Raw genomic sequence first — 12,761 nt, 5'->3', positions numbered from 1 at the left:
GTGACAGCTCCTCTCACCTGTGTTTGACACATTCATCCTGCTGTCGTGAATTTGTCAAGGACAGGAAGAATTGCTGGATCACCACTGAAGCCCTGTGGGGACTCAGGCTCTGATGGAGAGATGCCCATGGAGGGCACTCTGTGATTACCAGGGTAGGGAGTGACATCTATGCTCTGAGATAAATGCTCTTGCTGCCTCGGTGCCTTGATGGAGCCTGGCCCTGAGTTGTCCAGCAGGTTTCTGTAGTCCGCCTGGAGTGCCAGGTATGAGCATCCATGCATGTCATCCATGCTGATGCAGAGTCCCTGTGTCTGTGCTTGTTTGCACCGTAACATGAGAGTGGACCCTTTGCTCAACTTGTTCTGTTGCTATTCCAGCACATGTAGACCTGTCTACACACGAACTGAACCCCTTCTATATTATCTACAAAATAGTTTCCTTGCCGTGAGCAATACTGGTGTTGTATCTCTTCCTTTCTGCCAGACACATCACACTCGTGGTCACAGCAGTGAGAGAAATGAGTGCTTTTTGACTGCCTGGTTCCCGCTGGCTTGAGCCGTGTGTACACCAGCCATGTGTGCTTCTGTCATTGTTCATCTCTTTGTGGGGGTAAACTGGAAGCGTGAACCCCTGTGCACTGCGATGACAATGGTCAGAAAACCAATGCATGTATATTATTTATATTCATTTTCCTGCCTGATTCCATATTTAATTTGAGATACATTTTCAAGCCTTGAGTTTTTCCAAAATTAAATCTGTTAGTATCCCTCTTCAGAGCTATGTAGCTGATTGTGGAAGTAAAATATAAACATAGCATGCTACCCAGAGAGAAATGCAACTGCCTCCTTATAGACACTACTAACCATGGCAGGCAGCTATCTGGTTTTTGAAGTAATGTTAAGTACTACAATTCAGTCATGTTGTATTTTAACATATCATATCCACACATTATTTAGCCAGGAGTAAGGGTTTGAATCATCTCAGAGAAGCTCTTCTGACACTTTCTTGCAGAACTGTAAGACCGTGCCTGATATATCCCAGCCCGTGATCCCACAAAGAACACTCACAGCATGGGTGCTGCACAGTGTCACAGTTGGGCCAAACGTTCTCTGACATTTTGACAGAGAACTCTCATAGAGGTCTAAAACTTCTAATTTCTTTGCTTAATATATAATTTTTAGCTGACTGTTTTCTATTTAAAATAGTATTCTAAATGAGATTATTTTTCTTAATCCTTACACTTTCCACACAACTCTTAACTATTGGTTAAAAAAAAATTGTTCTTCAAGGGATTAAAGATAAGATCAGAAAAGTGTCTTATTTTTACTTTCCTTACTCCTTTTTCAAACAGTTAAATTATTTGTAGTAAATGTAGATGCTTGACAAAATCAAAAACCTCTGCAGTTCTATCTAAGGCATATTTCGTGGCAGTGCCAGTGTGTGTCACCAGTTGGGCTTGGACCATGGGGAAGACATGACAACCTCTAGAATTGAGCAGCATGGTGCCTGCCACAAGTTGGGCATGTGGTTGGTGTTACATCAATTAGCTAAACTTTCAGGTTAGCGGGGAGTCAGTCCCTCAACCAAACGACAATTAGTGACTGAATTTTAAAGTTCAGAACAGCTGCATGACTTTATCACTGCTGCGCTAAGAGGTGGGAAGGCGTCCCGGGCAGTGTTGGTGGCTGACAGCAACCAGTTTGTTGTCAGATGGGAGACCCAAGCTCAGCCTGTGTGGTGGCCCACAGGGTGGCATCCCACAGGGTTTCCTGGCCACCCCTAGCCGGCTGCTCTGAGACCTGCATGTGGCCCACATGCAAAGTCCAACATGGTGACAGCAGAATTATAGTCAGAAGCTTTTAGTGTTGTCAGTTTTTTTATTGTCTTTTTTAATCTTCAAATTTCACAAGTTTCTTCATGCTAATGTAGTGTGACTTGGTCCCCGGTCCTGCTTTGCACATGGAGCATAAGCCTCTTATTTCTGTGGCAGGTGCTACCCAGGAGCACAACTCAAGGCACTACATTGGCGGCATGCAGAATGGGCAGGTGCCACCCTTGCCTCTTGGGCTGAGGTTGAGGTGCCACAGCATGACATGACATGTAGGGGCACTGCTGAATCTGAATGAAACCCACAAAAAGGACCACTTTAACTCCTTGCTGGAATGTTCTGCACACATGCATCGACACAACCCAAGCCACTGTGTCAAGAAACCCCCCGTTCCTTTTTCCTTTCTTTGATTCTGTCTCACTATTGTGGACTAAATAAGAAGTCCACATCCTAACAGACAGGAGTCCTGAGTCTAAGGCTGGAGAAATGGGAGGTTCCAGAACCCGCTAGAAGTCCTGAACAGAGCTTGCTCACGGGGAACCAAGCAGCACTTTCTTTGGGCTTCCCTGGGATCCCATGGTATCCTCCTCATTGCACTGGCTCCGACAACATCTTCTGGCATGACACTGGGGGAGTGTTGCACATCTCAACCTCAGCGCAAGAGGCAAGGGTGGCACCTGCCCCATCTCTGTCTTCTGCACGGTGCCACACAGTGTCTTCATGCTTGATTGGCGGAAGAAGGAACCAGTGTTGGAACAGCTTTCTGTACCTCCCACACCTCCCAGGGTCCTGCTGTATCCCATCTTTCCTTCTCACACCTCCTGCTGAGGACCCCAAACTTCTCCCCAGACCCTATCCTCCTACTGCCTGGCACAAAAACTGACCACACCAGCCAGCATCGGAGGGCCTGACTTCACTTATCATGGGGTGCAGAGTCCCCCAGAGCACAGACATTCGCACACAGGCAGGGAGCTGCATCACCAGCTGGTTAGGGCCAGGCATGCCCCCAAGGACCCATCTTCATTGCAGGAGCTAGACCTGTCCTCTTCTGGCCATGATATCCATCCTAAGTGTCACTGAAGACGACTCCAGCATCCTGTTCGCATTGCCACTGCAGCTCTCCTCCCTGGTTACACCATACTGATGACTCTATTTCTGGGACCGCCTGTCCAGTCCACGTCCTAGTGAGATGTCTTTTTCCTGGATTAGGGGCAAACCTTGCTGCAGCTTAGATTTACAACAAGAACTATCCTTCTTTATAAATCTTCGTTTCAAGTTCTCAAGGAAAAGGGTGTGGAATGAAAGGAAGCCTGGTGGGAGGCTGGGAACTGGGTTTGCATGGAGAAGCAGCCAACTTGTTTTAGTACATGAGCGAGATCATGAGTGAGCTTATGAGCTACCAGAAGCTTGTTGCTGTAGCAGCCAGAGGACAGACCAGTGCTTTAGCAGTGTCTGTGTCCTGTGTGATTAGTGTCAGCAAGAGTACTCTGACACAGCCTTAGAACAATGCCAGTTCTGCCACTTAAATATCCTTTGAATATTCCTCCCACCATTTGGACTTAGGGGACTTAGTGACACATATCCTTGGACCTGAATCCTTCCACTGGGATGCTCATACAGAATAGAACAGATTCCTACAGGGGAGACTGCTGGATCAAAAGAGGTGTATATTTTATATGTTAGTCGATGTTGCTGGACTACCTCCCAAAGACTGTTCCAGCTCATGACTTTTGGAACTTGCGAGTCCCTGCTCCCCATACCCCATCCACCCCACACGCTGGACCTGGGCATGCCCAACCTATCTGATGATCGCCTGATGATGGCATCTTTCTGGGCTTGTTGTTAGTTTCTTCTCTCAGTTGTTATTTTCTATTTTGGAAGGGGTTTTTTTCCCCCCAATTAGGTTATTTATTGTATTACTGGTTTGTAGAATTTTTTGTAACAGGCCATGTGCTAGATGTGTTATATGTCCTGCAGATAGTTTTCTTAAATTTTCTTTTCAGCAAATGGTATTATAATAACTAAATGTGCAAATGCAAAAAAAAGTAAGATGAGTCTCAGTCTATACCTTATATACCTTACCTTTACACAGAAATTAATTCAAATTATATGAGGGTTCTTCAAAGTTCATTAAAAATACATACTATGAAAAAACTATGCGTGGATTTCAGATTTTTTTGCACCAGAATAAACTCATTCTAACTTGTCTGAGCAAGTTCAATGAATCTGAGCAGGAAGGATCTCATTTGAGGACAAGACGTCAGTTAGATGACCCCTGTCAGAGCAGTATGAATTCTGCTAAAATTGAAGCAGGAACAAACATCAAGTTATGGTGAAGCCTGAGTGGAGGAATGGTGAAACTGATGTTTACAAGAAGGTTATGGGACAACACCCCAAAAGAATTAGCAGTTTATGAATGGGTAACTCATTTTAAGAAGGGATGAGGTAATGTTGAAGAGAAAACCTGCAGCAGCAGATCATGCACTCACTTTACAAAGGAAAACATTCATGCCCTAATTGAAGAAGACCAGCAATTAGCAGCAGAAACAATAGTTAGTACCATGCACCTCTCAACTGGTCCAGCTTGCATGATTCTAACAAAAAAAATAAAGAGAACTTTCCATTCATGGGCTCCAAAACCGTTGCACCCAGATCTGTATTCTCAGCCAGTATGCATGACCCACAGCATAGTAACTTGAAACCATTAGTGTTGCTAATAGAAAAATCATATAGTTCATTTATAAGAGACAAAAGTGTCTGATGTCCACAGAAAAGGGTCATCAGTCACAACAGGGCAGTTCAGAAACACCAGCCATGGAAAACATATGCAAGTGAAGTCAAGTTCCTGAAATATTTCTCAAAAGAGTTGTAGAAGAAACTGGAGCCAGGCTCGGTGGCTCAGCCTGTAATCCCACACCTTTGGGAGGCTGAGGTGAGTGGATTGCCTAAGCCCGCGGGTTCAAGACCCACCTGGGCAGCGAGACCTCATCTCTACAATAAATCAAAAAATCAGCTGGGCGTGGTAGTGCGCGCCTGTAGTTCCAGCTACTCGAAAGGCTGAGGCGGAAGGATCGCCAGAGCCCAACAGGTCGAGGCTGCGGTGGCCGGGAGCAGCCACTGCACTCCAGTCTGAGTGACAGAGTGAGACTCCAACTCAAAAAAGAAAGAAAGAAAGAAAGAAAGAAACTGGAACGTTGAAGCTTCCCCAGCTCAATCCTGAGACAAGCACAGTTGGAGTAGTGGCTGCCAAGAGATGGATGTGTTCCACTCAAGCAGTACGGACAGCCAGGAGCAGAGGTCATGGCAACAGATTTTGGGATGTTCAAGGCATTTTGCTTGTTGTCTTTCTGGAGTGCCAAAGAATGATAGCATCTGCTTATTGTGAGAGTGGAGACAGTTAGCCAGAGCTTTAGCAGGAAAACCTCGGGAAAGCTTTTATCTTTTAATTACATTTTTCCATAAACTTTTTGGCATCCCCTCATGGACCCAAATATGAAGGTACAGTTTTCAGAAGAAAGCAGAGAACATCTCTGTGATCGGGCATTATACAGTGAGTTTTCACTGATGATGCTACAAATACTGGCCATAAAAACGAAACCACCTTTGCTTTGCAAAAGAAGCTGTGAAGAGAATGAAAAGCCAGCCCACAGACAGCAAGAAGAGATACACCACACGCACCTGAAAAGCACTCACACACAGCATGTAAGACAGTGGGAAGCATATGCCTGATAAAAATTGAGAAATGCTGTGTTCACACCAGTTTTGAGTCCAAGCCCTCGGTGTTGTATAGCAATTAAAATTAAACCTTTCCTCGGTAGAAAATATCCATTGCAATTAAAAGATGATGTGTTCGTGTAAGTCTTGGATTAATGGGTGCATTGCTGTGTATAAAAGAATCTCGTGTATCCAGGAGTTCCAGCATGTGCTGGAAGATGGCACATCCCATCTCACATGGAGCAGAGGGCAGCGGGGATGGCTGTTGTCCTGTGGCCCAGCACGTGCTACCTGGGAGGCCAGGCAGCCTTGACAAGATGCACAGTTATGGCGCTCACGTGTTTCCCTTTGTTCTTGGTCGTTTTTCTTACCATGTGAAAAGCTGGTGTTTCTGAACTGCCCTGTTGTGACTGATCACCCTTTTCTGTGGATATCAGACATTTTCATCTCTTATAAATGAACTATATGCTTTTTCTACTAGCAACACTAGTGGTTTCAAGTTACTATGCTGTGGGTCGTGCATGCTGGCTAAGACTACAAATGTTCCATTGTTCTGTATATGCATACAGTACCATATATACACACGATGTGTTAAATAGGTGTGCATGTTAGCAGAAAAAACGTTCTAAGGTATTCCCATGTGGTGACGCCGCCACAGCATGCTCTCTCCAGGGGGTTTTTCAGACCCAGAACTCAGGACTAGAGTTGCCCTGTTACCCTTGATCAGGGTCAGATCAGATAGACGGTACGTATTTCGTCGGACTTTCATTTAAGGTTGTCGCTGAGTTTCCCTGGGCCAGTGAGACACCCCACAGCCTGTACGGCCACTGGAAGGGAGAGTGTTTTCTGCAGGTCATTCACTGATTGGGACTCTGGGACTCTGGCGTTTCGTGGGTGTGATATGGTTCATATCCACAGACATCCATGGAATTGGGCGTACTGCGGTGGCTTGTAGTAGAAACCGCGTGGCGTTTGCTGGTTGGTGCAAAGCGCTGGTACCCGTTTTAGTTTTTGTGACAACAATTCATTTTAGCAACTGCCTGAGGAAAGGCATTTTGAGACAGTTGCCATTGAGAGCCCCATCGCATCACCTGGGATGTGTGTGTCAAGACAGCTGCCATTCTTTCATTTCCTGACAGAACACGCACAGTCACTCTAATGGGCTCGTCTAACTTTTCTGGTCTTATTTTCTGTTTTTTAAGGTTCTTTAGTGCTATAAGCACTTACTATCTACCTAAAAATATTTTTGCAGAAAGGTAAAGAATTCCTGTGTCAGTGATTTGTGTGGTGTCCTCATGTGTGACTGAGAGCCGGGTGGTCTTTTACCAGCGTTTGGTCCTCTGCTGGCCATCCACACCTCAAAATGTGGAGCCTGGTAGTGAAGGGAATAGGATGAGCACCTGTGACATGGCCCCAGGTCTGAGGATCTGTGTGCATCCTTAACTGTGGAGTAGACATGGCTCCTGGGTCCTGTGGACCATGGGTATCCCCAACCATGGTGTACACATGGCCCCAGGTCTGGTGGCCCATGTGCATCTCTGACCATGGAGTAGATATGATTCCCAGGTGTGTGGCCCTGACTGTGGAGTACTGTGGCCCTGGGTCTGGTGTTCCGCACATGTCTTGGCCGAGAATTGTATAGAAACCAGAAGTTCCCCTTGTAAGTACAGACCACAAAAGGACAGGGCACCACATTTGTGTGCTATGCATGTCTCACCCCGGTCTACTTCTTTCTAGAGGCCACAAGAGGAAGCTGAATGAGGAGGATGCCCCCAGTGAGTCCAGCAGGGAGTCGAGCAACGAGGAGGGCAGCAGCTCGGAGGCAGACGAGATGGCGGCTGCCCTTGAGGCGGAGCTGAATGACTTCATATGAGCGGGGCCAGAAGGATTGGGCCCACAGCCATACCCGCCTCAGCAGACCTCAGACTTCCTGCCCCATGTGGGTTTCTTTCTCTCCAAAAGGACGTGTATATTTTACAGAGCTCCATATACAGAACACATTATTTTGCAGAAACAAGTGTTTTTAAGAAGTTTTACTAGAGGAATCTACTTTTGTACGTGGCCCTGTGTGCTATGCCAAAGAGATCAGCAGAGCCTCATGTGTGGCGGGGCTGGGTTTGTGGTTTGTTGTGGGTGGGGCAGGTGGTCTTCCCCATGTATACCAGAGCATGTTGTTCAGAGGGGAGACTTTAGGAGCTGACAAGACATGAGGATGGCATGGCACGAGCCTAGGGTCTTGTCCTGCCTCTCCACAGCAGGAGCCGTCAGAACCGCCGAGCATTTTCAGATGTAACAGAACACTGAGACTAATGCAGACACTCCCTCCCCACCTCCAAGGCCCTGTCTGTTTCTGGGTGATGTCACCAGCACAGGGAGCCATGGGGTTTCCTGCACAGGGTTCATACCTTGTGGCCTGGGCTGCCATCAGGCTGTCCTCCACTGGGCGCCATGACAAGGGCGTGTCACCTTCCTTGGGCAACCTTTTACTTCTTGGAGAGATCTGATGTAAAGTTTCTGTGTATCTGTTTCATATCGGACCCACCAACCAGAGTTTCCTTTAATAAAAATCTTTTTTGTACATTGTGCCGTGTCAAGGCGTTGCCACAGGGAGCAGGCCCTGTCTCTGGGCTCCTCCTCTGCTGGGATCCAGCTCAGCTGCCCATTTGTGGGCGGACCAAGCTGTTCCCAAGCTGGCAGCACAGAGACACATCGTGCTGAACCAGTCCACAAGTGCCAGGGCCATGGAGGGTTATGGTAGAGGGTACCCCACTTGGCTCTGGTACACCACTCTAGGCTATCACTCTTTCTTCCCGTTATTTGGGGGGATTTTTCAAGATTGCACCAGAACATTAAGAATGCAAACAATCATTGTTATATCTAGTTACTATGTTAGATTTACAAAAATTAGCACTGAGACACCCGATGAGCAGAAGGCAGCTCTGCTGGGAAGGCTCCAGCAGAGGGCAGGAGTCGTCCCACAGCATGTCCGCTGCACAACTGACCTGCAGTGGCTCCCAAGGAGGCCAGGTCTGCCTGACAGGCCCCACGTGAGAAACAAGCACACAGTGGCCTCGTCCTCAGGTCCTCCTGCTCTGAGCTTTCTAGACATAGCCGACTCAACCTGTGGTGCCCTGTGCGTTCTGTGGGTGCAATCTCCACAGAACTCAGCTATGGGTGAAGCCCAGAGGCCACGCTGTGTCCATGCTGTCATGGTCAATGCCCTGATTTTGTTGTATGAAGAAGAGAACACCAGGCCTGGGCCTTGGGCTGGGGCGAGTGTTTCTCTAAAGACTTTTAATGAAGAAGTCTTCATTAAAAACTTGTCAACCATAGCAGTACCTCTGACCTTTCCAATTTCTAATTAGTACAAAATGTATTAAAAAATGAAGTACAGCCGAGGCAGGAGGATCACTTGAACTCAGGACTTCAAGACTGCAGCTGTGCCACTGCACACCAGTCTGAGTGATAGAACAAGACTCCATCTGTTTAAAAATTAAAAACTGAAGTGTTAAGCAAAGGCTATGTATTGTTCATACTCTCACCAGTTGCAAGTAGCAGAATCACAACTTCAGGAAGCATACATTTATATAGATTTTTCTGAGAAGTTCTGGATAACTTCTGAGAAGCTTCAGGTACAGCTTGATCGGGGTGTTCTCCAATATCAGGAAACTGATTTCTCTTGTGGTCGGTCCTTTCCTCTGCTTACTTCAGCCTTGGGTGGGCCTTCTCCACATCATGGTTAAGGTAGTCAGACTCCATCCACACTCCTGAGTGATGTGGACAAAGAGGAGGTGGAGGTGTCATCCTGGACCAGGAACAGTATTGGACAGTGAACAGATCCAGAACCAGGCACAGTCCCTGCCCATCCTCCTCACCAAGGTAGGTGACTGAAACACATCCACATCCCCATGCTTTCGAGTCCAAGTATTTCCTGTGAAACAGAAAAGGGAAAGAGCCTCATGATGATCTGTGCAAAGGGGCAGGAAAGGCAGGATCATGGAAGACCCCTCTAAACATACGACTGGGTTTGTGGCCCGGCACGTGTAGGCATGTTAAGTGTTAAGCACTGATTATCAGATTATCTTCCTGCATTATTATTATTATTATTATTATTTTGAGTTGAAGTCTCACTCTGTGCCCCAGACTGGAGTGCAGTGGCCGCTCCCAGCCACCGCGGCCTCGACCTGCTGGGCTCCAGCGATCCTTCCGCCTCAGCCTTCCGAGTAGCTGGAACTACAGGCGTGCGCTACCACACCCGGCTAATTTTTGACTTATTGTAGAGATGAGGTCTCGCCAAGTTGCCCAGGCGGGTCTCGAACCCACGGGTCCAGGCAATCCACTCACCTCGGCCTCCCAAAGCACGGGATTGCAGGCTGAGCCACCGAGCTCGGCTGTATTATTATTCTTGTTAATATCTTTCTACATTGTGACTCTTAGTTTTTTACATGCCTAATGGGGCCAATGTGACCCAGGACCTCAGGCTGGGCTGTTAGGTGGGCTCAGGTGTCCTTCCCATCTGCCAGGCGTGTGCAGCAAGTAGGGGGTCCACCTTGTGGTCACTGCCCTTTCCAGAGAGAACACTCTTCTCCTTTACTCCTGGCTTCATCTCTGCCTAACCGTGGCGTGGGACAGAGGTGTGGTGGATGTTGTCTCTGTATGTAGGATGCAGCTTCTGCAGGCTCTCAAGCCTCAGGCCATCTCTGTTGGACTTGGGGCCCTCCCCTGTGGGATCCCCATGGAGGCCAGCTGAGGAGGCATCCTCAGTGACAGGAGGACAGCCGTGGAGTTGGACCAGACTCACCAACAGGCGGGCTGTCTGGCTCCTGCCGGCCCCAGGTGACTGCATTTTGATACTAGAGCAACTGCAGAGCCAAATTCAGGGGCAGCTTTGCCATTGTCACTCTGGGGGCTCGCAGACTGTGGTCTCACAGAGTCCTGGGTAGCTGGAGCTGCTCAGGGAGCCCCTTGTGTCCAGAGAAGGAGCTGCGAGCCGCATCCTGGCTCAAGCACAGGCGATTTTGTCACCAGCAGGCCAGTATCTACGGTGAACTGGGCAGAAAAATGAAAAAGATATACCCAGAAGGCACGTTTCTTGCAGTTTAGTTTCTAGGGCACAACATCCAGGAGTAGCCATCACATGTTGTGGGGGCAGGGCAGACACTGAGGGAGGCTTCCTTCTCAGTGGGAGCACCTCTGATTTCTGCAGTGCCTTCTCCTGGAGCACTGGGACTTGATTCTGCTTGCAACATGTCCCAGACAGGTTATTGCAGTAGACCAGGGGTGGTCCCACCCAGATGTAGGGGATACTTGTTCCTCTCTTGGCCAAATTCTTCTGACTCTAGAAAGTCTGACTATGCTCTGTGAAGCCTTTCTTTTCTTTTCTTTCCTTTCCTTTCCTTTCCTTTCCTTTCCTTTCCTTTCCTTTCCTTTCTTTCCTTTCCTTTCTTTCCTTCCTTCCTTCCTTCCTTCCTTCCTTCCTTCCTTCCTTCCTTCCTTCCTTTCTTTCTTGTTGGAATCTCACTCCGTCACCCAGGCTGGAGTGCAGTGGCACACTCACGGCCACCCCAGCATCGACCTGCTGGGCTCCGGCGGTCCTTCTGCCCCAGTGCTACCATGCCCAAGTAATTTTTTTATTCATTGTAGAGATGAGGTCTCGCCAAGTTGCCCAGGTTGTTCTCAAACCCATGGACTCAGGCAGTTCCCTCACCTCAGCCTCCCAAAGTGCTGGGATTACAGGCTTGGGCCACTGCATCCAGCCCGTAAAGCATTTCTTAAATATGAAGTCAAAATACAGGTGGGGGTGCAGAGCAGCAAGGACGAGGCCTGGATTGGGAGTAGGTGGAGGGACAGAGGGTGTGACCCCTGCCTGCCTGGTCGTGCAGGGTCTCCTGAGTGCCCCCCACTACGAGCTGCCTGGTTTGGTCACACAGTCTCCAGTGTTTTGTTCATTATGTGTTTCTGCCCCCTCTGCATGTTCGAGACAAACTTCCCCAGGGAAAGTCAGTGGAAAAAGTATCCAGGGGGTGGCCAGGGTCTCCTGAGACAAGGAGCGAAGGGTTCCCAGTTCCTAGAGGAGCAATGGAGTCTTCACACTCTCGGATAGCCCACAGGGGCAACAGGGCAACCCTGAAATAGGAGAGCAGCGCCACCAGCCACACCTGTGCCACTGTGCACCACGCCCACACCCCCAACAAGACCGAGGTGGTCCTGGCACCAGGCACAGCCACTCCCGCAGCTTAAAATGAGATTTCCTCTCGCCCACCTCACTCTGCACAGCAGCAGGGCCACTGCCAGTCTTGAGGCCCTGTCACGTCCTTGGCACTGACATCTTTAGGCACCAGCTGGGTCCTCGTAGCCATGACTTGGGCAGCTCCCCATGGAAATGTCACTTCCAGGAAGTGGAGTGTGTTCTGCACGGGAGGAAGGGACATCTCCGTGGGACTCTACCAATGAAAGGAACTGCTGAGTTTTAGGGAAAATGTTAAATATGGAATAATCCGTACAGCTGCCCCAAATAAAGTCTTCCTTAAAGGCTTGTTTTGTTTTTTTGAGTTGGAGCCTCACTCAGTTGCCCACTGCATTCTAGCCTGCATTCCACATTCAGGCCACTGCGGCTTCGACCTGCTAGGCGCAAGCGATCCTTCTGCCTCAGCCTTCCAAGTAGCTGGAACTACAGGCATGTACCATCGCACCCAGCTAATTTTTTTATTTATTGTAGAGACGAGGTCTCAACAAGTTACCCAGGTTGGTCTCGAACCCCTAAGCTCAGGCAATCCTCTTGTCTCTGCTTCCCAAAGTACTGGGATTACAGGCATGAGCTACCACACTCGACTTCTTTAAAGTTTTAATAGGAAACTTGAACTTACTTCCCTGAGTGTAACTTTTATATGTCAGGTTTTAAACTTACCATGGCTGTAAGGAGATTTATGAAAGGATTCGAGAAGGTAACTCATTAAAGTCTGAATGACATCTCTGCATATATAGGTAATACATTTTAGTCCTTACGAACTTTCAAAAATCCATCACAGTTGAAATTTAATGAAATGTTCTTCCTTTTCTTTTTTGAGGAACTGAATGTTGAAATCTCGTCTAATAGCATAACTGGTTTTTCATATCGAGTTTCAGAATAACCATGACACTCTAACTGGTGAGTCCATGTGTTTTGAGCACAGGCTTCGTGGATGTGGGGCTCGGGCTTCTGCAAATTTGTACAAATGAT

General features: G+C 48.0%; 1 protein-coding gene across 2 annotated transcripts in view; it reads left to right on the top strand.

Annotated features, from left to right (window-relative positions):
• Positions 1-8,125, top strand: part of CTDP1 (CTD phosphatase subunit 1) — an 80,509-nt gene extending 72,384 nt beyond the window's left edge. The window contains exon 14 of one of the 2 annotated variants that reach the window (XM_008064263.2): positions 7,280-8,125. In XM_008064263.2, the coding sequence (XP_008062454.1) occupies positions 7,280-7,415 (136 nt within the window). In that variant the 3' untranslated portion in view covers positions 7,416-8,125. The remainder of the gene's footprint in view (positions 1-7,279) is intronic. The other variant, XM_021715387.1, reaches the window with a different exon arrangement.
• The last annotated feature ends 4,636 nt before the right edge of the window (positions 8,126-12,761 follow it).

This window comes from Carlito syrichta, unplaced genomic scaffold, assembly GCF_000164805.1.
Source record: "Carlito syrichta isolate Samal-C Ts95f unplaced genomic scaffold, Tarsius_syrichta-2.0.1 Scaffold100632, whole genome shotgun sequence".
NCBI lineage: Eukaryota > Metazoa > Chordata > Mammalia > Primates > Tarsiidae > Carlito > Carlito syrichta.
Note: the sequence above shows the minus strand (reverse complement) of the source record. Positions and strands in the feature narration are given on the sequence as shown.